Source organism: Dicentrarchus labrax, unplaced genomic scaffold, assembly GCF_905237075.1.
Source record: "Dicentrarchus labrax unplaced genomic scaffold, dlabrax2021, whole genome shotgun sequence".
Taxonomy (NCBI): domain Eukaryota; kingdom Metazoa; phylum Chordata; class Actinopteri; family Moronidae; genus Dicentrarchus; species Dicentrarchus labrax.
This window is the reverse complement of record NW_026136715.1, coordinates 4,085,692-4,112,228: the sequence shown is the minus strand read 5'-3', so window position 1 is coordinate 4,112,228 and position 26,537 is coordinate 4,085,692. Positions and strand designations below refer to the sequence as shown.

Below are 26,537 nucleotides of genomic sequence, written 5' to 3'. Positions count from 1 at the left end.
CCCAATAAGGAAATATTTAGTGTGAAACATCAGGACATTGACCTGAGTGGGTTCGATCCACCCCAAATCCCAAACAAACTAATATAGATGATATCAGACGGTGTTAAAAAGCCTTGTGTGTGTTTAAAGTTTCACACTCTGAAGCTTTGTCCTTCTCAGTTTGATGCACCCAGGTGTGTGTGTGTGTGTGTGTGTGTGTGTGTGTGTGTGTGTGTGTGTGTGTGTGTGTGTGTGTGTGTGTGTGTGTATGCTCACCGGGTACTCCACCAAGGTAAACAGTCTCTTTGGCCCCTGCAGAGCGGCTCTGTTTGGGGCCGACGGTGTGCTCGCTGGCTGCATCGACGTGGAGCTGCAGGACATTGTTCTTCTTCACCACTGGAGACCGGACAGACGACACAACATCATCATCATCATCATCATCATCATCATCATCATCATCATCATCATCATCATCAACTCAGTGTCACAGCAACAACACATTGTTGACGGAAACTCACCTGTGATTGTGTGCCAGCGTCCGTTACAGAGAGGTTCTTCAGGAGTGAAGGAGGTAGAGAATTCACCTTTGCCACTGTTTACTGAAACAGTCACCTACACACACACACACACACACACACACACACACACACACACACACACACACACACACACACACACATTTCAGTTGGTTCAGTAATTACTGTTTCCTGCTTTCTGTTTCTTGCATTTCTTTTACAATCCAATAAAAATGTCTCCAGCTGTCTCACCTCTCCCTGGCTGAGGACCAAACTCAGGTGCTGGTCAGGTGACGTCCCAGCATGCAACAGCAGCCCAGAGTCCGAGACGGGCCGTACCTCCAGCTGGATTTCCAGATCCTGACCCAGAACTAAGGACTCGTCTGCAGGGAGAGGGAGAGAGCACCATGAAGTCAGGAACAACCGCACAGCGGGACTCAAACAGGAAGTGGAGGAGAGTGATGAATACCTATAGCAATGCGTCCTCCCTGGCCAGAGAAATACACTCCGGGCTGGAGAGGATTCTGGAAGCAGGGCACCGTCCCCTGGCTGTGAGCGGGGCTCGCTGCAGGGGCTTCGTTCAGCGTCAGGGCCCGGACGCAACCGACGAAACCGCCAGAACCCGGGGCCTGAAGTTCATAGCAGACGTGTGATGAAGGTGTGTAAATGAACAGTATCTCATATTTATCTGATTTATTTTACAGCCTGTGTCTTATTTTTGTAGCAAGTTTGTATAACAAGTATCAAGTGTGTAATCTGTAGTGTGGACGTTTTACCGTCAGTGATGCCGGGACTCCTCCGACATATAAGGGCCCGGTGAGACGAGTCCTGTCTCCTCCGGGGATTTTCTTAGACTGAGCGCTGATCCCGTCCACTATCAGACTGATCTTGTCTCCTTCACGCTTTATAAACACCTGAAGTGACATGAAGACAGAGGCAGAGCGGGTTCGATGTGTATCAGAATCTGAGCATTTTGTGCAACACATTTGATGTTTAAATGTTTCATTTTGGTACTCGGGGTAATATGACACAACCCTGACGGATCCTGGATTCAGCCAATCAAACATTGAATTCTCATTCCATTATTTAATGAAATATAAAATACAAACCGTGTGCCACTGGTCGTCGTTGTACTTCTTGCGGCTGCGCAGGCTGACCTTCCTCTTTCCTCCGTCCAACAAAAGCAGCAGGTGGCCGTCTGACACGCTGAGTGACATCACGGCTCCGCTGCGCTGCCCGCCAGCTACGTAGAGCGCCAAACCGTCCGAGGAGTTGATCCTCACCGCCATGGAGATGTGAGGCCTGCAGAGGGGGATTAAATATTAACTGACCATTTTCAAAGCTGTAAAAGTAAATGATCTGTACCAGATAATGGTAATGTCAAACCGTGTTTGTAATCTTAGTTTAGCATGTTAGCATCCTGACTTTGCTCATTAGCGCTGAACAAAGTCAGCTGAGGCAGGAATGTTACTAATGCTGCAGTAGTGACAGTTTGTGTTGGCACTCACATTGAGCTGAGCGAGCTGGGCAGAGAGTCGTATCTCTGGTAGCTGTGCGTGGAGCCGCTGAAGTGCGTCGCTCCGGCCTCCTGGCTCGACAGCTCCCCCTGACAGGACTCCCTGGTGTTGCGACTGCGAGACCCTGACGGCTTCTTGTGCTTTCCCTGAGACAGAGAGACAGTGGACATTTATTTGTTTACCAGGGTCAGATATGGTATCTGCGGTTCCTGTTTGTACATCTTTGTGTGTGTGTGTACCTTGGGTTTGTTGCTGTGTTTGGGCTGGGCAGCGACAATCTGCTGAGGTTTTTTGGCGGCGGGACAGTCCAGAGGTACATTGACGTTTTCTTTCACTTTCAGCAGGTTCAAAACCATCTGAGGACCCGTATTCCTGAAGACAAGAGACGGACATACATTTTAAAGACATGAGCTCTCACATTGTTTATCACAGCTAATTACAGTTAAACCTGTCTTAGTCTTCATTGAGTTAAAAGCTCTCTCTCTCTTATTAATTAATAATAATTAAATTATTTATCCTATACATTAGCAGGTATCTTAGCTCCTAGATAACCCTTCAGCATGGAGATTTAGCATTTTTCCTGATCCAGAAAAGTTATCCAGATTCAGATCACACGTCAGCACTGATAAAATACACCTTCTGTGTTGATTGCAATCAAAGAATGTGTCGTGTGTGTGGCGGTAGATCTCATTGATGATTAAATTACATCAAACTTTTTGACTGAACTGTTAAAGCCTGTTCCTGCCTCTTCTCACCTCTTGATAAAAACATTGCTGAGACATCCTGTGAGATTAGTGTTGCTTTGGTTGGGCATTCCTCCCAGGAAGGTGCCCTCTTTCGCCACACCACGGCCCCTGCTGTCCATTCGGATGCCCTCCTTCGCTTTCTCCAGCGTGTCGTCCATGTACAGACGCATCCTGAAGGGTGAGCAAACAGACAGTCAGCACACAGTTTAAACATACACCTGAGAGCTTTATATAGCGTTTTCTAGAACCTATCCATCCTACCCGTTGATGTTGTTGTAGATAGCGACGTAGTGGCTGTTGTCATCGTTGTACGTCTTCTGCGTTTTGATCTCACTGTTGCCAGCTCTCACCACGACATGGCCCTCATGCAAGAACACCTGACACACTCCTTCCTGTACACACAACAGCCACAGGTAAGAGATGTGTGTGTGCCACAACATGCAAGAAAATGATGACTGTGCACGCGACCAAAGCAGGACCGAGGAAAACATCCCAGAAAATGCTTTCAAAACTTATTGAGCGAGAAAGACAGCTGCTCAGTCTAAAGAAACAATAAAATACACATAAAGGAAACAGGAAGAGTTGCGAGGCTGGTCCGACCTGATCATGGTGGTAGAACATGAGTCCCTCCTTCTGCTCGGTCCTGAAGCTGAAGCTGGTGTAGAAGTTGTTCCTGAGGCTGGGAATGTTGGTCAGATTCAAGTCCAGGTAGCTCTGACCAGAGAAATGAGCCTCACGAGCAACCTGCGTGAACACACACAGCAGGTCAGGACATACTGTACTGTAGTAGTGTGTGTCTCTATGTTTTTATTTCTATGTGTCAGCACGACTGTGGAATTAAAAGGAAAAAAACAATTTTGTTTTACTTTCTGAAGATTTATGTGATTATATTAATTTTAGGATTTCAAGAATGCCACTCTTTTACAATTTTAGAGGTTTTTATTAATTGGAAAATTTGGCTGTTATGAAAAGCTTATCTGTAAGAGCAAAAGTAAAATCAAAGAGGATGAAAAAAGTTAAAAGAGAGTAAAATGCCTGTCACCACGTGCTCTGCAAAAGATAAGACAACTGACAGCGGCAAAGAGAATGACCCAAATTTCGGTTTGATAGGATAGTGTTCCTACCAGCAGGTCACTGTCACAGCCGAAACTGACTCCGGAGGTCGTCATCCTCTTCAGGTCGATGTGAGAGCTCTGGGCCTTCACGTTCCTGAAACAGCCCTTCAGAGAGCCCTGCTTAGGAAACAGAGGCTTCAACCTGAAAAGAGACGGAGACACAATCATGAGTTGGCTAGTTACATTAGCAAACTTAAGATGTGACTACATATGTTCTCTTTTTATCTTATGTTCAACATAGACAAGCTTAGCATTGCATATCTGAGTACAGGAAAAGAGAAAGTTGACTGAGGCTCTGAGGCTTGCTCAACTGTAATTGGAGCACAGAGCAGTAAGGGGCGGTGCTTAGGATATCTGTACCAAATGTCATGGCAATCCATCCAATAATTTCAGTCTCAAACAAAGTGGAGGGCTCATCAATTGAAAGACCGCCATTCGAGGAGCCGTGACGCTGAGTGGCTAAAATATTGTGTGTGTGTGTGTGTGTGTGTGTGTGTGTGTGTGTGTACTACCCACTTTGCAGGCATATTTTTCTCGCGTACTCCTCCCAGGTAGTAGCTGCCACTGAACTCGGGGATGTTCATGTCGAAAGGTTGGTTGTAGAGGACGTTGCGGTTGTTTCTCACCACAACACGGTTCTGGTTTTTACGCAGGATGATAATCTCCAGCTACACCGTTAAAAATAACATACCACACATCAGCATCATCAACACACAGACAACTTGAGTACTCGGCATAAATGATAACTACCAATCCCCCCCCGCCCCCCAAAAAAAGCTATTTTTTTATTTGGGGATAATGAAAAGTTTACATTTTTGACAAAAAACTGTTCCTCTATTCCTTCAACTGGGAAAGACAGACAGGCAGACATGGAAGACTTACAACTTTGGGGTCAGCGTCACTGATCTTCAGGTCAGCTTCAGATGAAAGGTCTTTAGGTTCGAACTCCATCAGATCACCAGTGAAATCATAGAAAACCTTCAGTTTGCCCTGAAGCACCGCCATACACATGAACTGATTCTGTTGGAGGACAAAGATAAACATTTGGATAAAGATCTATTAAATCTGTTTTCTGTAACCAGGATGTGCACTGAGCGAGAAACTGCAGGGAAATCTTGTCAGGGCTCTTTGGTGGACAAACTATGTACTGGAGGGACTGTTTCTAAACTACAATATGCACAATATGCTATTTCTGTACTTAAGTTCTTGTTACTTACTTATATTTATGCTAATATATATACTAATATCAGCGGGCCAATTCATTGGTCAGGCTGTAATAATAAGAATACAATAGTAATAAATGAAAAACCATACAAATATGAAGAGTTATGTGTTATAGCTAGAAGCTGATGAATGGGTGAAGTCTTTACGTCGTTTTGCAGCAGGAACAGTACTCCGTTGTGTGACAGCAGTTTGACTTCCTGTTCGAAGCGCTGAATGTGAGTTGATTCGTCAGTAAAGGTGATCTCAGAGAAGCCTGTGCCGTCGAAATACGCCGCGTCATTCACCCAGGCCTGAGTCAGTACTGGCTTGGACCTGGTTTTTTTTTTTATAAATGAAGACAGAAGGGAAGAAAATATTATATATGGAGAGAAAACATGAAAGACTTCAGGTTATTTACTATCTTATGTTTTATGTATTTAATCTGAGACGAGAGAGAAAAGCCAGGGGCGCCATCCAACACAGATTTCACATAAATAAATTAAATGACAACATGACACTGACCTGCCACAAGGTTTCTCCTCTGTGGTATTGAGCTGGAAGATCTTTTCAAAGTTATACAGACTGAGCACTTCCTCGTTGAGTGTATCCAACTCAATACAGCCCTTAAAGTTACGCAGAGCGAGGGGAGCAGGGGGCTGAAAAAACAGAGAATAAAGATAAAGAAGTCAGGAGCTGAATAATCTATTTAAATTTTTTTTCAGATATCCTTGAAAATCCCAAACTTATGTTGTGTCAGTATAAGCTGATCCACAGAGCAGAAGAACATCAGGATAAAAATGGACCATGGAAGCTCAAACAAACTGAATTATCTGCTTGAAATATTTCTGATTAGAGTTGTGCTTGTGTAAGCCTGATGAATTAAGTTCAGTATACACTCCTTTTAGAACTACTTCCTGAGAAAATATCTGGCTAATTTGCTGCTAGATGTTCCAATTTTTCTCTAGCTAGTGGCTGACTTTGTCTGTCTACTGTTTTGTGTTTGGACCATTATATTAACTGATTGTAAAATAATTACTTTTGGGCTTTCTGGCTGATGGTTTGACCAATTTGGCAGTTTGGGCTCTGATAGCTTGTTATAGGCCATTATCATAACTTCATACATCAGATAGAGTAAATCATTAATTTAAAAAATAGATAAGTCAATATAGATAGCTAGATAGATAGATACTTTATTTAAATTCAAGTATCCAGTAGCATACAAAATACAAAACATACATTAAACATACATTAGACTAAAATTAAAATCCCTAACCTTATGAATATAATTAAAAAATAAAATAGAAGATAAAATATAAGGTATACATTAAACATACATTAGACTAAAATTAAAATCCCTAACTTTAATAACGACCTGACTAGGTTCCCTATAAGGTTCCCTCCATGTGCTTACTTTGAAAGTACTTGGGTATCCTCCCACATAGAAGACAGTGTCGTCGGTCAAGAGGTTGAGCAGCCCCTGATCTCCTATAGCCTCCACATGGGCTTTGGTTACCCTTTGGTCCCCCTCACTGGCTTCTGAAGACATGGACATTTGACCGTACTGGAGGATCCTGCATTCAGCCACACAGACAAATACATATGCACACAGAATAAGGACAAGCTACATGGGTACACACACACAGAAATGTGCCTGGAACCACGTCAGTATGCATATACATATGTTATTGTGTGTTACCTCTCCAGCACTATGCTGTTGAAGTTGCCATTAGACTTGACATCTTCACTCATCAGCACCTCAGCAGTTTCTCCTCCAACGTTAAAGTACCAACGCAGTCTCTTCCCCTCCAACGCCATGCCCAGGAACTCCTTACTAGACTACAAATACCAAACAGATAGTCGTGAATTACAAAAACCCACACGGTTAATAACCTTGCTAAAGACGAAATATAAAATAAGTTGATACTAAAAAATTTTAATATACTGTATATGAAAAATAAAAACACAAAATGAGTTTCTGTGTTGCTGTGGTGATGCTTACATCCTTGTTGCCGAGGTAGAAGACAAACTGTTTGGTGCTGTCGCCCTGTCGCCTGGCTCGTGCCGCCTCTGGCAGAGTGATGTAGAACTTCAGGGAGGTGTAGGAAGCCAGGTCAGCCAGGTTGTGTGGAGTACGGACCTGAACACCGGACGCCCCATTAAACTTAACCGGGACGCCCACCTGGATGGAGGAAAGAGGACGAGAAATGGCAACAAAAAACATTGAAGCTGCTGCAGGAAAGAGGTTTTCATTTCCAATTTCAGATGTTTTTATGTGTGTGTGTGTGTATGTGTGTGTGTACCTTGCTGGCAGCGTTGCGCGCCTGCTGTATGAGCTGTCGGATGCGGCTGATGTTCTCAGAGATGTTTGGCATCTGTGCGGAGTGATTCTGGAGTTTATCCAGCTTCTTCATGAGCATAGGAATAGTCTCACCCAGTGAGTGCACTACAGAGAGAGAGTTAGACTAAATTACTCACAGTCCATTTTTCTTTGGTCAGAAAATTGTGACACATGCCATTGTATTTTTGTATTAATTAAATAATTGTGTAACTTTGTTTTGAAAAGTGTTGTATAAACAAACGTCTTGTTCTTGTTCCTGTTCTTGTTCTTCTTATTATTATTATCACAATTGCTCAGAGCCAAAGATAATGTCTTCAAATTGGTAATTTTGTCCAATCAACAATCCAAAAGATATGCAATTTAGAAATGATATAAAACAGAACAATTTTAAATAATTACATTTGAATAGTTGGAACCAGCAAATGTTTTTTCTTTTTATGTCTCATTTATTTTCAGTCAAACTAATCAATTATTCAACCAGTTGTTTCAGTTTTTTTTAAATATTTAAATAAGAACAGATGAAAAGCGAGCGAGGAACGGAAATTCTCATTGCTCCACTCCGAAAAAGGAAAATAAACAAAACTGTGGACAGTGGGATGTTTGTTTGGTTCCTACCGGTCTTGTTGGCCTCCATCAGGGCGTTGTTGATGTCATCGTTGGTGGCGTTGGCGTCTCCATAGGCCTTCTGCCATTTGTCCAGCTGCTCTTTAATGGGACGCAGGGCATCGTTGATTTGTGTGGCTGTGGTGTTTGCCAGATTGGCCGCTCGCTTTGCGTCGTCAATCTCCTGAGTCACGTCTGTCAGAAAATCATAGAAAAAAGAATGCACAAGATATGTTGTTGTTGTCTTGAATGTGATGATTGTAGTGTAAGCACTAAAAAAACAAATAATTGTTGAATCAGAATTTTCCATTTTAATAATATTTTGAGTGTGTTGAGTGTTGCGCACTTGAGGTGAAGTTGAGGTTGTTTTGAAGTGTCTTCAGGTCCATCATCACATCAGCCTGTTTGGTTTTGGCGTCGTCCAATCGCCTCTGAGCGTCTTCCAGCTCCGGATTCAAGTCTGTGCAGAATACAAAGAAAAAACTAAACAAAAACACTTCAGCTACTGAAACAAGTGTCTACAAGCCTCCAGTTGATTTTAGGACATCCCCCCATCTAAATCAAGTAAATGATGATAATGATAAAGATGTGTGTTTACCGTTGATGAGTGCATCATTTAGACGTTCAACTTCGTCCTTCAGCTCCACACTGTGGTTCTTTAGTGAATTAGCAATATGGCCGAGGTCCTGGTCCTTTATGTTCTACACACACACACACACACACACACACACACACACACACACACACACACACACACACACAGACATCAATATGACAAACCAGACACAAACAAATAGATAATTTAAAGCCAGTTTTAATTTGTGCATTTATGTGTTATCCCACTGGTGGAAGAACAAACGTGTGTGTCTTGTACCTCTACGGTGTCGTTAGCAGCCTTGTCGGCCATCTTGGCTGCCTTTTCTGCCTCATTGATGCTGTTGATGATCTTGTTGTAGGATTGTGTTACATCCACAAATCCCTCCTTCTTCGTCTCTGCAACCAAACTGCAAACAAACCCCGACAACAACTGTAATGTTGTGTAATGTAATGTGCTTTTAAAATATATAAAGTAAATTCCATAAATGATTAACCCTAATTATTTCTGTCATCTCAGTGTCTAGCACTGAAGCTTGTTTGTCTGCCTCCTCTAGTAGATACATACTTAATATACTGTTGCAGCAGAGTAGCACTAACTAGTCTCTTACCTGGACAGGTTCATGGCTAAAGTATTCAGCAGCTCAGCGTGTTTCTCTGCTTCCTCCACCAGGGGAATTTTGGAGTTAACCGAAGCGAAGTTCTGCACATTCTTTGCCAATGGTATTCTGGCGCCGTCCAGCTGGGCCGCCAGTCGCTCATACTCCTGAGAAACATGTGTGAAGTGTTAAAGAGACACATACCAGATAGCCGCAACATCTTCAGCTTGATTCGAGATAAGGACCTTTATTAAAGTAAGTGTTCTCCCCTTCCAACATCCCACACACAAGCATTTCTCGTCTTCATCAATAAAAGGCAAAATGCCAAAAAGTAACCTTAAAATAGATGGAAAACTGCTTAAACCTATTTTAGTAACAATATGCATAATGAAACAAGATGTGGATGAACCTGGCCTCTTTTTTCCACAATCAATGAAGCAAATCAAAAACCTAATCTTACAAAAAACCATAATAATAACCTGTTTTATCCTTACTTGACAAATATGAAGTGTACAACAACGTACACGTATATTGTATTCAGAATATATTGTATTAATAAATTAAAAACTTATAATGGGATATCTTTACAATTAGCAAAGAAATGAAACAAAACAAACATGGTTAAACTTTGGGTTAGTCATGACACCTGAGTGGCTGCTTATATTTGTTTTTTTTTTTACTTAAAGCTCAATAATAGTAATGTATGTATATTATTAGACTCTGAGCAGCAGCAGTGGTGCAGGTGTTTTTGTTTGTTCTGACCTCTCTGGCGTCTTGCAGCATGGGCACCACTTCAGTGACCTGAGTTATATCATCTTCAGCCATCTGTAACATGTCGTTGACCTCCTTCTGCTTCGACAGCAGGTCTTCTACCCTCCTCTGTGGGGGAGAGAGACAGTCATTATCCCTTCTGATCACTTCTTTGTGATCATCCTTCCTTACTGTTCTTGTTGATCTCCCAGCTCACCTTGTTGTCCTCCAGGGTTTTCTCGTTGCCGTTGTTGATCTCTGTGGCTCTGGCGGTGTTGTTCACAGCTTCGTTAAGGGCGTCTCGGAGATCCATCATTTCGGAGTGGAATCGGGCCAGACGGTCTCTGATAGCCTTGGCCAGGTCATTGTTTTCTCCCTGACGGCCTGCCAACTGGTTGTTTACGCGTTCCAACACTAGCAGAGGACACAGAGGCTGAGATTGAGGACGTGATCACACCCACAGTTCGCTTTGTTTTTTTTGTCTGAACGGCTGCGGAAAAGTTCACTTGATTGATTTAGAGCTCGCACTACAGTTTAGTTCCTCTGGGTCACCGGCACTATGCAGAACATTCACAGTCTGATAGTATGAATAATGAACATACAACAAATGACGAGTGAAACCATGAAATGGAGTCTCAAGTCCTCAAAAAATGTCCAAATTCATCTCAAGATGCTTCATCTTTATAGGACACGTGTTGCAGAGAATATTAACCTTCAAACAATCTCTGGTTTTAAAGCAAACTTATCTAAATTGATTTGAAGCGTTTTGTGGACGTATGTGTTTGTCTGAGTGGATAAACTTACATTTCTCTGCCTCCGTCTTCTCCTTGTCAGCCAGTTTCTTCTGTCCCACGCAGCTCCTGTACCTCATCTCCCTCAGCATGGCGTGCACCTCCCTCAGCTTGCTCTCCCTGTCATCGTCGTCCTGCTCACCGTCCGTGTCATTCAGCGAGGAGCGGTTTGCCATCAGCATGATTTCTATAGGACAAAGGAAGCATCACAATCAGCAAGACAGTAACATATACAGAAAGAAAAACAGTGCTCTTTTCAATAGATTGACATTATATAAATGATAGAGGTTTAGACAGTTCCTTCCTCTGAAATGACACTGCACTTACTAAAACTGTTTAATAACTTGTGTTCTTTTTATTGGCGATGTAGAGAGAAAACTTACTTTCAACCTCTAAATGTTTAACTCATTTTGTGAATATGATTTACCTCAAAGCTACACACCAAAATATACTGTTGAGATTTCTATGCTGATGGAAAGTGCGTTTCTGTTCTACAAAGTGGACTCGCTGTCCTCTGTCCTACCGTTTAAATCCATGGTGATGTTGTTGATGAAGGACAACAAGTCTTCCGCCCTCTGGTGCGTGTCAGCGGTACTTTGCCGCAGGTCACCAACCCTGTCAGTAAACGTTGTCGCCTGAAAAAGCCAAAACACACACCACTCTTTTACACTTTTATTTTGTGTTGGTTAAGAAGACGGTCTGATAGAAGATGGAGTGAAAACTGGAAAGTGTTTCTCATTATTTATAAACCATTGAAAACAGAAGCTTTAGCTCTTTTACAGTCAGGTCAGTGAAGTACAGGAAAGGTAGAAATAAATGTATCTATTGAAATGTGTCAAAGGATGTGAGCAACATGAATACCCCAACAATTATCAAAACAATGTAATTATCACTATGTCACAGTATTGACAGCAGAGCTCCCAAAACACAGTAAAAAGGTTATATTCATCAGTGACCTCACCTTGTCCTGCAGTTCATTAATGTCATCATTGATATTCACGAGCTCAGCTTCAAGCATGTCGGCACGACTCCTGCTGTCATCCAGCGTACTGTTGTAGTTCTCTATGGCACGCTAGAATCATGGGAAAATGAGTTTATTTTAAAAACGGCCTCCAATATCTTACTAACAGTACAGCAGTCTTACAGCCATTGTTTCAGCCACATAGTGTGTGTGTGTGTGCACTCACAGCGACGTCCTCCACAGTCTTGTTGAGGTTGTTCAGCTGAGCCCAGGCCATCGAGCTGGCGTTGAGACTGCTCAGCTGACCGGCTACTGAGCGGAAATCGTCGTTCATTTTGTCAAGATCCTCCAACAGGACGATGACACAGCTGTCACATGCTGCAAGGCCAAATAGACACACTTATGTCATGACATGTTTAGGAAACTGTTCTCGTTGAAAATGTACTGGTATTTTGGTATTTCCACTCAGCTGCAGCCACATGGGAGTGTGTGTGTGTGTGTGTTTCACTTACGTTCACAGTGCATGCTGTGATCGTGGTCTATAGGTACACTGTATTTCTGTGAGCAGATGTCGCACTGTTTTCCTGTCATCCCGTTGGGACAGCGGCACTCTCCTGTGCGGGGGTCACAGCGGCCTCCTCGACAGTTGCACTCTGGAGTTCAACAGAAGTAGGTTGATTTTATTAGAAACAACAATGAAAGCCATGGTTGGATATCACTGCAAATATATGGATACTATATAAAAATCTTATATTACTGGTACTGCAGGCTACAGCTACTATTAACATGACTACTGTTGCTGCTAATGCCACTGTTTCTAATGTTACTGCCACATTTGAAAGTCTAATCCGTGATTGTTGTTTTTTTCTGTCAAGCTGTCTGTGTTCAAGTCCTGATTCTAGCAGCAGCCCTTGGTTTGTCTTTGAATATGGACTGCGTTAACTATTGTATTAGCTGCAGCTGGAATCTGGAACATGTGGTCTCTTGTTTAGGCGGCAAAAAACGGTGTAGTAAGTGCTTATAAAATTAAATGAATAGATAATCTTTTAACAGTAACACAAAATGCATCAGAACATAATAAAGGCATACTTAAAGGATGTATAGTATGTCACGCATTCACTCACTCCTGCACCCATTGGGTCCGTAGTCCCAGTATCCAGGAGCGCACTGTCTGCAGTTCGGTCCGTTGACTCCGGGCTGACAGCTGCACTGACCGCTCCCAGGGTCACATGGCTGGACGAGAGCTGCAGAGGCGTCACAGTCGCACTGACGACAGCCGGAGCACGAGTCGAAGCCAAATGAGCCATCCTGAGAAAACAACAGATTCAGGGAGAGGCGTGAGGTGAAAAGTTACTCCCAGTAAAGAAGACCGGGGACAGATTGTGGTTTGCTAACTGCAACATTTCTGCAAAATTGTTACCAGACAGCGTTCACAGCGCGGTCCGGTGACTCCTGCTTTGCAGCGACACTGTCCAGTGTGAGGGTCACATGACTCGGTGCCACATGGAGAACAGTTGCATTCTGTGTTAAAAGAAAACAGAAAACACAGACTTTTGATTTAGAGATACTTCTTTAAAAAACTTCCTTCCATCCATCACACTGTTATCTGTTTACTGAATTGGATTTTTTTTTTTAGGAATCAATGGGAAAGCGCATGGATTAAATTAATTTGTTTGTTTTATTCTTCTTTATTCAATCAAAGCTTTTACTAAAAAGATTTGAATCAAACGAAAACATAAATGCATGGAATGAACTTGGGTCGAAGCCGGACTCACTGGTGCAGTTTTTGGCGGTGATGGCGTCGCCGTAGTAACCAGGAGCGCAGATGTCACAGTGGGGCCCGGCCGTGTCGTGCATGCAGCTGAGACACTCGCCGGTCAGCGGGTGGCAGTCGGTGAACAGCATGTTGGGGTCCGTGTTGCCGTGGCAGTGGCACAGCTGGCACCTACTGCCGAGCACCATGGGGTTGCCGTAGTAACCAGGGGCGCACCTGTGTTAGAGGCCCATATTTAATGACACGGCAGCAACACAGCAGGTGTTTATGTAGGTTTTCCTTTATCTCGGTTAAGGTACGTTAAACAATTTTGATGTGAAATTAACTCATATATATTTAGGAGAAATAAGTCTAAATCCGTAAACTATCTTTATTTGAAGATTTTAATGACATGATGAGCCAAACTGATAAAATGAATCAGTGTTGTTTTCAATCAAGAATCCAGTAAGTAGATCAAAACTGATTCAGTATAACATTTTTAAGATATGCAACTCCAGTTTAGGCGATGTAGTGAATATGTTTTTATATTTGGCCCTCATTGCACATTTTCTGGCGTTAGATCGCAGAGAAGATCAGCAACAGTCTGGGGACATTGATAGCAATCAATCCAAGCTTACGTGAGCACCAAACATGGGAAGTGGCTAAAAGCTGCCATTACCACTGCGAAGAGGGTTCATACTTAGACAACCCCCAAATTATGATTAAAAGAAAATAATCCTTAAGGTAACCATTGTAGTATATTAGAATCATAAATCAAGATATAATAAGATAATAAGCAGTATTGTTAACAACAAGCTCACTCTGTGTAGAGCAGGTTGTTTACCTTTCACAGTGTGGTCCAGCGTAACCCGGCATACACAGACACTGCATCCTGTCGCTTTTCTCCACACAACCCTCTGCAAAACTACAGAGACAAGAAGACATTATTAAAACATATGGCTCAGTGAGAAGTCAGGGGAGTGAAAGAAGATGGTGTCAAAAGACGGAGGGATCTAGAGAAAAGTAATAAGAGGAAGACAGAAAAAAAGAGAGTGAAATGTACTGACTTGTTGGAGGGGACCCTCAGTGGGCAGGGACAACTGGAGCATGACACTGCCTGTCCGTCAAGACTGTTGTTGCCGAGGAAACCACCCTGGCACTTCTCACAGTGGTCACCAGCTGTGTTATGCTGGCAGTCCTGATGGTCAGACAGGAAAAAAAATGGCAGACAATGACTTATTTTTTAAACGATGACAGAGGGGAACAATATCAAGAGGGACAGAAAGGTTTGTGTTTGTAGAGAAAGACACATTCACTAAGATTTCTCACCACACAGATTCCAGATCCATCCAGACACTGGTCAGAGTGTCCGTTACAGTTACAGGGAACACATTTCCCCAGAAACAGGCCGACAGTGTCTCTGTAGTAACCTGGAGCACATTTCTAAAGAGAGGAGAGAAACATCAAAACATGTTTTTGAGGATTGAGAGGATTATTTACATGAATGACTGATGATTAATCTGTTAATTACTTTCTGGATTAAAAGATTGGTCTTTTCATCTATAAAATACCAGAAAAGAGTAAAAAAAAAATAGTTACATCATAATTTCCTAGAGCGCAAAGTGTCTTCAAATTACTTAACCCCTTAAAATATTCTATTTTTATCTTAATTGCACTACAATCAAGCAAAAATCACTTGAGCTCCAACAAATAAAATAACAGCAGAATCTCGTTTGCCATCATTTAATAACAAATACTGAAAAACTAAACAGCCTGGTGGTGTTCCCTCACCTGACACGAGTCTCCCAGGTAGTTGGCGGGACACATGCAGATCTCCACGTTGTTGGCATGGCGACCGGCGGGCAGGTTCTTGGCGCCCTCCAGCACGGCACCGCGGAGTGACACGGAGTGGGCCGACTGGGAGTGCAGAGCTCGGATCTGCAGAGACTCCAGACCGACCAGAACCATCATCAGCTCCTCCCGAGACACAGAGTTACCAGTCTGAGCGTGAAGGAAGCTTCCCTGCGAGGAGAGGAGGGAGAGAGATGAGAAAGAGTTTCCACAATGACCCCTCATGGAGATATATGGACATACTTAGACATAAAAACAAAAGAAACATAGTAAGTCGACACCTGTTGCCCCAGAAATTGCAAATACAACACAATATGGAAGTAAATAAATAAACAAGCACACTAAATATTCAGTAGTTATTCAAAAGTATTAAAGACTGACAATAAAACAAGGGGGTTAAGTACTGTATTATTATATATGTGTACGATTAAACAACCTGAGGTCACAAAACTGCAAAAACTTTCCAACTATTAACTTCAGACGTTTCCATCTCACATTCTGAATCCGATTCCCTCGGGAGATCAATGCTGAAAATAATGACAACAGTAATTTGGAGAAAGACCAAATCTGACTTGTTGCTGCCGGTTGTGCCGTTAAAATCTGCTTCTCACATAGATCTCCTGGCCTGTGTAACTTAAACAACTCTTGACGGGCCGTGAGGGAGGATTTACCTCGATCATGTGAACTATTCCCAGGTGAGGCTCTTCAGGTGAGGAGTACTCTCTCTCCATGAACACCAGGGTCATCTGGTTACCCTGCAGGAGGACAAACAGAGGAAATATTGTGGGACATGCGTGTGTGTGTCGTATCATATGAGACAAGGTTTTGGCAGGCGAAAGGATTTTTAAAAATAATACTCTCTTTGTGCGTACACGCATGTCTGTCTGCATGTGTATATGTTTGTACGTGAAACCAGGTTACATTGATATTTATGTGTGTTTTGTACCTTGAGAATGATGTCAGGCCTGGAGGCTTCTGCAGGCAGAGACAGCACATCGCCGCGCATAGTCTGAGTGTGGAGACGATACCTCAGATAACCTCCATAGGATGAGACCTGGGGAAATGGGGATATGGCAGTTTTAGGATATTAAGATGAAAGAACGAATATAAAAACAACAAAAAGGGATGAACAGCAGTGAAGCATAAAGTAAAGACTGAAATAAAGTATTAAGACCGAGAGAGACAGACACAGAGCTTTAATCTCAGGCTATTGCGTCTTAAACTAGACAACAATGGATTATATTCAGTCTGTACAGTCTAACAGATCCAAGGTATGTGGAAGATAAATTGCCTTTTATTTATGTCGTAATCATGCAGGTTTTGGCAAAGCTGACATTTGAAGCTGGTTTTTGGAGCGTAACAGGACTCAGTCTAGGATTTAAATCATACCATCATCCTGCAGACTGATGCTGGTTGAATCACACATTAAAGCTGTGGATTCAAACATGTAGACGAAACACTGATCTGTATCCAAACATCTTACCTAAGCCTCCGGATTATGATGAGGGTTACGTCTGTCTGTTTTTCTGTGTAACTTAGACGCGTTTGTGTGCTGTATGATTATCTTTACGTTTTTAAAGTTCATTTGTATAGCACCTTTCAACAACAAGGCAGTTCAAAGGCCTTTATATAGATAAGATATAAAAGAAACACAAGGAAACATGTAAGACACACATGAATAGGATTTTAAAAAGGGTAACATTAAATAGAGCATGAACATAAGGTAAAATAGAATAAGACAGAACAAACAGGAGAATTAAAAATGCCAGTGCACAACAAGAGGCAGCCCTGGTTTAAAAGCCACTTATTAGGGACATTTGTCTATATTAATACTGAGTAGGTTCCACCATAATAAACTTATATTTTCATTGTGTTGTACAGAACAGGTAAGGATATATGTTGCTTACTTTGTCTGGATTTGGAAATAAAGTCTCAATTTGGGCAACTCGGGCTGTGTATTGAATCTTAGTACTTTTCTGTTACTGATCAATATGTATTCATCAATAAATAGATTTTTGATGTTCACAGGGCAAGTTGACAATGAAAGTTTTTGAGAGATTCTTATTTATTTTGCCAAGAGTTAAATGAGAAGATTTGTCTCTCGTATTTGAATGTTAAACTGTTTCCTGGAGCCAGGAGTTTATCTTAGCTTAGAGACTGGAAATGGGGAAACAGCCTGGCTCTGTCTAAAGGTAACAAAATCCACCCATCAGCACTTCTAAAGCTCACTAATTGACATGTTATATGCTGTGATGACAGTACTGAAACTCGGGTATTGTATAGGCAAAAAATGTCAAAACATAACCAGCCCTACGGATAACTGTTACTCAGATGAAGAGAAATCTCCTTGGGGATTCTAGAAATGCCTAAAAAAACTGAACTGTTGAAAAACTGAAGATTAGCTTTGTGATGAAATGCAGTTATATTTAGTTTGGGGTTGAATTTCAACTTTCCACACCTCTAGCAGTTGGTTTCCAACTTTTTTCCCTTCATTGTTTCTCATTGAAGTGTTATGAAATACATGTTCAACCCTCAACAGGAGAATGATATCAGATCATAAAATCCCCCCCAAAAAACACCTTCACACCTCCAGTAGTTTTAGACATCTACTTTAACAAAAGATTCCAGTTTGCCTGGTCACGTCGAACTTCTTACATCACTGAGGTTGTTGATATCTCATCCGTTTACTGTAGTCACAGTATCTTTTAAAAACTGTCAATCATTGGTCTCTGAAGCATAGAAATCCTCCATGATGCGGAAAAAACTCAAATGTATGGTATCAGTTAAAGTTGTGTGTCAGTACTAAAAGGTTGCCTAGTGTGACATTTTCATTAGAAAAGCTTGGTTTAGGACTAACTTTGGTTATAATAAGAGGGATATTTCGATATATCTTCACTTGTCTTCTCTATACTTCACATTGCGTCTCCTCATCTTATCTCTTGTGTGTTACTGTTTGTTTTTTTTGCACCAAAAATGCTATTTGTATATTTTTACTGGCAGTTGATATTAACTATTAATACTAAAAACTAATAATGTATTTTAAATTAAATTAAAGCCCAGAATCTATTAAGTCTTTCCCACCACTCTCACAGGTTGTCTGTCCTCTTTTACCTTGTCTCCCAGGTAAGTCTTCGGTGCGTGCCAGTGGAGGTCCTGGTAGACGTCTGGCACATCGCTGAGATCGGCCTCTACAAGGTCCTGACCAGGATACACTACGACAGGTACTTCCTGTCTGTCTGCTCCGAGCAACACCCAGCCCTCCATGTTCATAATCTACAGGAGAGGAAAAAAAAAGAGATGAGAAGAAGAGATCAGAGGTAGGACATGAGCTCAAAGATGTAACTGTCATCTATTTAAATAATCTAACTTGGTTTCAGTAATATCTTGACAGGAACAATACTAGAGAATATAAAATGTATTAATTCTGAGTGGAAACATTCATGACAGCAATGATACTGTTCAAATATCAGAATAATAAATATTAAGGTATTTACAATCGGAAACTATTTTTATAATCAATAATTGTTTCATTAATTGTTTTTAAACCAAAACGATGAACATTTGCTTGTTCCAGCATTGCAATGTTTTATATCGGTGTAAATTATATATTTTAGGGGTTTTGGACTGACTTAAAGACGTCACCTTGGGCTCTGGGAAACTGACATTTGCCATTTTAAATCAAGAAAATAATCTGCATACTAATGATTGTTAGTTGCAGTGTTAAGTATCAAGAACAAGCAGAACCTTAGTGGAACTACGTGGTTGAATTACGAGGCTGGAACTTGTTATAAGACATGATTCATCTTTAATTTGTACAGATGTCCCCTTCAGGATTTCAAATAAAGCCTCTTTCTCTGTTTACTGAATCCTAAAAAAATGTTTTACCATTTCACAGCGGAATTCCCAAATTTGGTTTTTATTTTATTATATTTTAAATTAATCTGTGGACTAAGTTTAATGAAAGTTTGATTTTAAAGACATCTTGCAAACAGACACAGAGAAAGGTGAAAAGATCACAATCTGAGTACCTCTGTGCGTCTTTTGTCAGAGCTGCGACAGCGGTCGGTGGCTCCGAAACAGAAGCAGCTAGTGCAGCCCTTCGGGTTGGTCGGGTCCAAGTGGAACGTACCAACTCTGCACTGATCGCATCGAGAACCCTGGACGTTCTCCTGCAGGTGGAGAACACACAGCAGGTCAGAACATACAGAGGAGTGCAGGGTTCAGGAGGATGTGTGTGTGTGTGTGTGTGTGTGTGTGTGTGTGTGTGTGTGTGTGTGTGTGCTGCCCCACCTTGCAGAGACACTGTCCGGTGTAGGAGTCACACACTTCCTCCTCAGTTCCTGCCTCGTTGCAGTCACATGGCCTGCAGTTGGGGTAACCATAGAAACCAGGAGCGCAGCGGTCACACCGACGGCCGACAATGTTGTTCTTACACCTGAAAAAAAAAAATATAAATGTATCTATCTCTAAATGAAGCTACAAACCTTAACCTTAATTTGCTAAAATCTATTTCAATATTGCAGGAGATGAAATGTTTATTGTTCCCAATTACCCATCACAAATGACTGATTGATCATAAATGTTTCTGAGTTGTTAAATGGAAACACCGGCAGCTGATTGCACGGTACATGCAACTGTGAGTTTGTGTGTCAATGCCAGGTGCTGGGATCTTAAGTGATGAGAGCCTTTAGGCAGAGAAATACTTTCAGCTTTACATCCTCGTCTTGTCCGGACAAAGCTGAGACATTCCTCTGTGTGTGTGTGTGTGTGTGTGTGTGTGTGTGTGTGTGTGTGTGTGTGTGTGTGTGGGTGTGTGTGTGTGTGTGTGTGTGTGTGTGTGTAAGGGGGGAATGATAGTGATGATAGTGATTTAAGATATCTTGTATGCCCTGATGCTTCCAGTGAGGCAAAAAAAGAAAGACAGACTCGGAGAGCAAGGTAGGAAGCAGTGACAGAAGATGGAAAAATCGGCTTACACTTACACATAAAAGCACACTCCATAAATTTAATGGTATGGAAGGGAAAGGTTAAAGATGTACGTACGTCCACCAATGCAGTTACCACATCAGTCTATGTTATCTAAAGATACATAGTGAATATTTATTGCGTGGACCAACTTTTACTGAACAGCAACTTCTTGAAGCCATTTAGAGTGTATTCAGAAAATGTAACCAGTCCTTTAAATTTCAGCGTTTAAAGTTTGTCAGTTTCTCTCAGGGTTAACGTAGAACAGCCCACTGAGCGCTGCGTTCATCCAGTGAGGTGTATGAAGAGTTCATGCTGAAGTCTAAGTGAAGAAGAGACCTGTTACAGTTATTAACTATTGATCCTTGTCTGAACCACAAGAAATAATGTTGGGTGATTAATGATAAATGTGAACTGTCATTGAAGTTGTCAACATAAAAGATACCAACTGGCAGCCTCCAGAAAGCTCGAACCTATTAAGACTGTAGGAGGAATAACAGAGGTGGACGGATGGCTGCTGTGTTGTTGGCATTTCTCGAGGGTGAACCACGGCTGACTGAGTCTTAGTTTTAAAACCTGCAGCTTCCACAGAACACAGACAAGAGTTGGCAAGTACAGCTGGCCAAACACACAACCCAGTGAGAGAGTCAGAGCCAAGATCATGTCAAGAGACAAAATGGGTGAGAAATAACTGCCTTTTTAGGCATTTTTAAACGGAGGCCTGACATTTGAGAGTTGAACTTGCTGAAACAGAAATCTGGTTTTCCATCACGTGGTGATGGCAGTGTGGTGAACAGCACATGATTCGTGGCTTCTGAAGAAAATCCCCATTAACTGATATGAAATGAGAAGAAACTGAAGTTACTTCTGCTTCTGACTGCAGCAGTATCTGGCTCGGATACTAACCTAGAAATAGTTCCTGAGGCACTAATCAATCAATCAATCATTACTTTCTCGTCTCGTACCTGCACTGTCCGCTGAGCGTATCACAGTTAACATCGGGGGAGACAATGCCAGGCCGAGAGCAGTTGCAGATCTCACACCCCACCACTGGGTGGCAGCCGAATGTCTGGGGCTCACACTGGGTGCACTCTGGTTGCAGAGTCCTGGGAGGGCAGATACAGTCACCGGTCACCGGCTCACATAACCTCGTACCACAGTTACAAGCTGCAGGTGAGACGAGAAGGAATACAGTTAGTTACAGAACAGCCAAAATCCATCGATGGAGAATTACAGTCCTCTGTTCAGAGACAGACGAGAGGAGGGGAAAACTTCACTTCAATTCTCCTTGAAATATCATTTCATATCATATTATGTGACATTCAGCCAGCCAATGAGACACTCACGTCTGCAGTTGGGGAATCCCCAGTAGCCCGTAGCGCACATGGAGCAGTCTCGGCCAATCACGTGCGGCCTACAGTGGCACTGACCGCCGTACGTCTCACAGGTGTCGCTCTCGGCCCCAACCTCGTGGCAGGCGCAGGGCAACGCCCCGTTGTTGAAGAAAGCGGACAGAGACACCGCCGAGCTGATGCAGAACGGAGTGGTGGTGGAGGGACTGGAGAGAGGAAGAGGAGAGAGGAAGAGGCATTCATTTACATGCTGTAGAAGCACACTGATGTGGCATTTTTGACAATAAGTAAATGAAAACAGTCTATAAGAAAATAAAAGTGGCAACATTACTAATCTAAAATATCTGTAACACTACAAATGCCTCTGTCACGCCAATTGCAGAAACACTTAAAACTGCTAAGAGACTGACTTGATGTAGAAGCTGTTTTGGCCACAGTTGCTGATGAAGTCGTATGATTTATCCAGAGGTTCCTCATTCAGGTAGCTGGAGCTGTAGCTCGACTCAGGTACAACCAGCACATAATCCTGTAGAGACACAAGAGACACAAGTGAGGAGGATGGAGGGAAGGTCAAGGTATGGAGAGAGGAAGAAGGTTTTTTGAAGAAAAGACAGAAGAACATGAAAGCTTCAAAAAGAATATTATACATCAGAATGTAAATGTATGATATGTAGAAGCAAAACTTGACTGAAGCAGCAGTACCAGAAAAATATAAGTGTCATTGTGAGAGTTCACAAGATGTGGTGCTTTTATTGTGGAAATAATCAGAAGCTGAGCCTAGAGAGAAAGTCAACTATTAGTAGAAGATAGAAGAGCCTAATTCTGGAAAATAAAAGGAGAGAAATCAAAGCAGGGCGGTGAAACTTACCAGCCACAGTGTCTTCCCGGCAGGTATCTGAACTGTGAGGAATACCTCATGGTCTGTCACATCCAGAATGATCTGATTCTCAGAGATCAGGACGTTACGGCAGCCGTAAGCGTGGGGGCAGAAAGAGGCGTTGGCGTGACCTGATGCACAACAAAACAAATAAAAACTGGGTTATTGATAGTTGTGTTGTTCTGTATTTACTTTACAAAGTGCACAGTGTCGTCCTGTAACTCAGAATGGTGTCTTACCCTGCCAGATTCGTCCACCGTTGATGTAGACCTGCACAGGATAGGTCGGATGGAGAGGCTGGTGATAGTGGAGGATGAAGACGTAACGACCCAGGGCGTGGACACGGGTCGAGTACACCGCTGCATTCTGGGTGAAGGGAATGGTAGAGGATGAGATGTAAAAAAAACAGAGAGAGGGTGGGTCAGAAATATCTATAATCTGTTTTTAAATTACTGTGTTTGTGTGTTGTCCTATAAAGTTTTTGAGGTTTTAGAGAGTTAAAACAAATATGTTCCTTATTCCTGTAACTGAAGCTCAGTGTGGACTTGTCTTATTCCTCTTGTGGTGTCCATACAAGATAGGAACACCTCAGGAAATTTGTGAATATCTGTATCAGTTCAAACTGTACAAAGTCCCGCACCTGCTGGTTATCAGACATCTGCTTCCTTATACCCATAAACCTTTGTAAGCTAGGGTCATTTACTACAGTTGGTTTAGATTTCATCTGCACGATAATAATTTCAGAGGAAGATGATGAGTTGTACTTTCAGCTTTCTTATTGCATCTAGTCCAAGTGAACCTCATTTGAACTTAATATACTTTATATTCTGTTGGATAGTTCAATCTCACAACAAAGCATCGTAATCTATGAAATGATAATTAGTAGCCTCTATAGAGTACTTCCAGTTTAAAGTGTAGTAAAGTAGGAGAATAAAATTGCATTAAAACAGAAATAATAGTCTAAAATATATTAAAATATTTACTTTTGACTGACTGAACCTACCAAACAAAGGCAGTAAAATCAAACAAATAACTCAGATGTGACTACTACAAACTACTGTGAACAAGCTCTTACAAGAGATTCAGAAGTTCAATTAAGTGTCCACTCCATCAGCATCTGTACCTGCAGTGAATCCAGCCTAACGTGGTCGCTGTTGTCTGCTCCGTGGGGAGGTCTGTCCCCTCCGGTCCAGGCCGCCACGTCACTCTGGTGGTGCAGAGGAGGAGCCGCTGCTGGGGAGGCCAGGATGGGCTCCTGCATGGAGGAGCTCTGGCCCTCCTTCAGGACCAGCGAGTCCGACGGGGTCTGGAAGCGCGAGGAGACGCAGGAGGAACTGCGGCAGGAGAGAGAAGGAAGATGGTTGAGCTGGGAATATTCATAAAGGAGCTTTTAAGGTATGTAGAGTTATCATGTGTTACTTTACCTGTCAGGTGAGAACTGTCCATGAATGCTGATGCAGTGGACTTTGGGTTCAATGTACTCCATGGTGAACTGGTCTTTGGGCACCAGGTACACTTTGTGCTGCAGACAATGAAGAAACACACATGTACTTGTTTAATTCAAAATGTACAATTTAAGGGATAATTTGGGCACTTCTCAGTGTTTTCCACATTTCATCAGCTAAATGTTTAGATGATTGATCAATCCAGACAATGCTCTTGCTGCTGTTGTTACATTTCTCAAGAAAACTATTTATTACCACTTTAGTCTGTGTTATTGAGAGACAGCACACGTATTTGTAGCATTTGTTTGAGTGTTTCAACAGTATGTTAACATAGGTTGACATTGAGGTAGTTCATGGAGTAAGAAAAGAAACTCAAATTTAGGAAATAAAGGGAGAGAAAACTACTCTAATCCAAAAATAAATAACTTTTGGTAATATATAAATAAAACCAACATTTTGCTCTTTTCATATATATATAATTCATATTATGTTTTATGACAAATGAATCATAAATCAATTTTACGCTCTATACCATCTAAGGACACAGAATCTGTCCATGTTTACACAGTATCTCCAACGTGCTCATCATGTGACCACCGCGCTCTGCGTCAGTCACAGGACGTGGGTGCTGTATCTCACCAGGAAGAAGCTGGCGCGGTCGGCGATGAGCTGGATCTCGGTGTTAGCGGGGAGAGAGAAGACGGCCACTCTGTTCTGCTCGTCGATGGCCACGGCCCGACACAGGAAGCTACGCAAACACACACAGACACGCGGTGATTAAGAGCTGTTGACGTACTTAATAAAGAACAGATGGTAGCAGTAAACTGTGAACCAGCTGAGTCCACATGTTACAGTAAAAACACACAAACAGTTTGCCGCGGTCAGACTAAACACAGTATCCTGTTTTACATCCTCATCCGTGCAAAGGACAGCACACACTCTCATCCTCCTGTCTACTGCTCATCATCACATCTATACACTTGATCTCCAATTGTTTGGTCTATGGGTTTCAGCAGTTATTTTGCATCATATCCTCTCATGTCTAATGCTTGTAAAAAGTGTGTTCACTGAGGCGGTTGATCTTTTAAATGTCAAAGTGGGATGTCACAAAACCTTTATTATTAGTTGTTTTCTTTTAGTAACTTATCAACTATAAATGCCTTTTCTCAGCTGTTAGTTTGTCTACTGTTGTGCTGTTCCCCTGTGGAAACCAATACCAAGGAAAACATTGGCAGACCATCATCCGAGAAGGAACAGCAACTTTTGAAGCCAACAGAAGGAAACGGAAAGAGAGGCAGCAACAACCAAAACCCGATCTGCCATCTGAGCTACCCGAATCAGAACAGATTCAGGGCAAAAAACCTGCAGGTCTACCATCAATACTGGGGGAAGTATTATTGGTCAGAGGTGTCGAAATATGCGTTTTTCCAATAGGGCAGAGGGGTGGTCCTAGTGGCTTGAATTTATTCATTTCAAAAAGTAGGGTGGAAAATGTGACCACTACAGACAGTATGACTGTCCTCTCCTGCTCTCTGCATTTATTCAAGAGAAATGTAAATAATCAATAATCATTGTAACTTTTGGAAGAGTAAGAAAGTAAGTGAGTGAAGAGTAACTCAGGACAGATCTTCTTGGTACCTGTATTTGCAGTGCAGCAGGGTGAGGCGGTGCTGGTGTGTTCGTGCTCCCGGCATGTTTACAGCAACAGAAAGAGTTTGTGGCAATTCTTCTTCGCTGGAATATTCTACGACCACAGCGTAATCACCTGCAGACGGCAGACGCTCTCGCAGCTCAACGGTAATCTGCAACAGAAATGGAAAAAACAGTCTTTCTGTTTCTCCCGCTCAAACACCAATACACACACACACTGCTGCACAAACATTTTCTTTCCCTCTCCCCTCTCTTACATCGTAGCCACTGCAGACGGCCATGTCGGGGTGGCGCGGGGTGACCCTCTCAGTTGGGCAGGGGCGTGGCAGGTGGTTGTCGTTGGCGCAGCTGGCATCGTTCCCGGAGATGGAGGGGAAGGAGTCCAGAGAGAGATACCTGTACAGCAGACAGCTAGAAAGACAAAGAGAGAGCAACATTGTGTTCATTGTGTCCTCACATGGACAGAAAGACTTAATGTCCTCACAAGAATAGAATAGTTAGATTGTTAGAGTGAGGTTGAGGTTTTCAGGCAGGACATCCATCAGAATTATTATTTACTTTTGAATTAGAAAGGAACAGTAGGAAGATAGATGCCACTCTCATGTTTGTACGGCAGAAGATAATAAAGCCAGCAGCTGGTTAGCCTGGCTCTGTCCAAAGGAAATAATATCTGCACTACCAGCTCCTCTAAAGCTCTCTAACGTATGAGATATGTTAGTTTAATACATACAAAAACTGAAGTGTAAAAATGTGTTGCTTTTAAAGGGGGTTATGTGCTGGAATACGTCGTGGGTGGTCATAGTCTCGTCTTCATCATGAGGTTTCCAGGCCACCAGCGGGAAAATCTATGTGCTCGTCCAAAAAAATTGTCCCACACATAACTCCCCCCCCAAAAAAAAAAACCTTAACTCGCTTTTACATTCGTTTTTACAT

General features: G+C 42.3%; 1 protein-coding gene across 2 annotated transcripts in view; it reads right to left on the bottom strand.

Moving 5' to 3' along the window:
• Window positions 1-26,537, bottom strand: part of lama5 (laminin, alpha 5) — a 93,895-nt gene that overhangs the window by 2,095 nt on the left and 65,263 nt on the right. For both annotated transcript variants that reach the window (XM_051424293.1, XM_051424294.1), the window contains exons 26-79: window positions 25,862-26,015; window positions 25,593-25,756; window positions 24,594-24,702; window positions 23,934-24,031; window positions 23,633-23,843; window positions 22,749-22,875; window positions 22,501-22,640; window positions 22,043-22,158; window positions 21,627-21,838; window positions 21,246-21,447; window positions 19,606-19,750; window positions 19,344-19,484; window positions 18,427-18,588; window positions 16,262-16,369; window positions 15,987-16,070; window positions 15,256-15,486; window positions 14,794-14,907; window positions 14,532-14,662; window positions 14,309-14,389; window positions 13,487-13,701; window positions 13,132-13,232; window positions 12,836-13,019; window positions 12,224-12,364; window positions 11,938-12,089; window positions 11,712-11,822; window positions 11,274-11,385; window positions 10,764-10,937; window positions 10,177-10,373; window positions 9,972-10,088; window positions 9,222-9,376; window positions 8,891-9,020; window positions 8,615-8,717; window positions 8,363-8,476; window positions 8,029-8,211; window positions 7,376-7,518; window positions 7,075-7,254; window positions 6,772-6,911; window positions 6,487-6,646; window positions 5,598-5,731; window positions 5,243-5,408; window positions 4,755-4,892; window positions 4,389-4,540; window positions 3,882-4,014; window positions 3,358-3,501; window positions 3,019-3,149; window positions 2,767-2,928; window positions 2,251-2,383; window positions 2,003-2,157; window positions 1,604-1,796; window positions 1,271-1,408; window positions 964-1,123; window positions 747-877; window positions 498-591; window positions 256-375 (exon numbers count right to left, since the gene is read on the bottom strand). In XM_051424293.1, coding sequence (XP_051280253.1) covers window positions 256-375; window positions 498-591; window positions 747-877; window positions 964-1,123; window positions 1,271-1,408; window positions 1,604-1,796; window positions 2,003-2,157; window positions 2,251-2,383; window positions 2,767-2,928; window positions 3,019-3,149; window positions 3,358-3,501; window positions 3,882-4,014; window positions 4,389-4,540; window positions 4,755-4,892; window positions 5,243-5,408; window positions 5,598-5,731; window positions 6,487-6,646; window positions 6,772-6,911; window positions 7,075-7,254; window positions 7,376-7,518; window positions 8,029-8,211; window positions 8,363-8,476; window positions 8,615-8,717; window positions 8,891-9,020; window positions 9,222-9,376; window positions 9,972-10,088; window positions 10,177-10,373; window positions 10,764-10,937; window positions 11,274-11,385; window positions 11,712-11,822; window positions 11,938-12,089; window positions 12,224-12,364; window positions 12,836-13,019; window positions 13,132-13,232; window positions 13,487-13,701; window positions 14,309-14,389; window positions 14,532-14,662; window positions 14,794-14,907; window positions 15,256-15,486; window positions 15,987-16,070; window positions 16,262-16,369; window positions 18,427-18,588; window positions 19,344-19,484; window positions 19,606-19,750; window positions 21,246-21,447; window positions 21,627-21,838; window positions 22,043-22,158; window positions 22,501-22,640; window positions 22,749-22,875; window positions 23,633-23,843; window positions 23,934-24,031; window positions 24,594-24,702; window positions 25,593-25,756; window positions 25,862-26,015 — 7,826 coding nt within the window. The remainder of the gene's footprint in view (window positions 1-255; window positions 376-497; window positions 592-746; window positions 878-963; window positions 1,124-1,270; window positions 1,409-1,603; window positions 1,797-2,002; window positions 2,158-2,250; window positions 2,384-2,766; window positions 2,929-3,018; window positions 3,150-3,357; window positions 3,502-3,881; window positions 4,015-4,388; window positions 4,541-4,754; window positions 4,893-5,242; window positions 5,409-5,597; window positions 5,732-6,486; window positions 6,647-6,771; window positions 6,912-7,074; window positions 7,255-7,375; window positions 7,519-8,028; window positions 8,212-8,362; window positions 8,477-8,614; window positions 8,718-8,890; window positions 9,021-9,221; window positions 9,377-9,971; window positions 10,089-10,176; window positions 10,374-10,763; window positions 10,938-11,273; window positions 11,386-11,711; window positions 11,823-11,937; window positions 12,090-12,223; window positions 12,365-12,835; window positions 13,020-13,131; window positions 13,233-13,486; window positions 13,702-14,308; window positions 14,390-14,531; window positions 14,663-14,793; window positions 14,908-15,255; window positions 15,487-15,986; window positions 16,071-16,261; window positions 16,370-18,426; window positions 18,589-19,343; window positions 19,485-19,605; window positions 19,751-21,245; window positions 21,448-21,626; window positions 21,839-22,042; window positions 22,159-22,500; window positions 22,641-22,748; window positions 22,876-23,632; window positions 23,844-23,933; window positions 24,032-24,593; window positions 24,703-25,592; window positions 25,757-25,861; window positions 26,016-26,537) is intronic.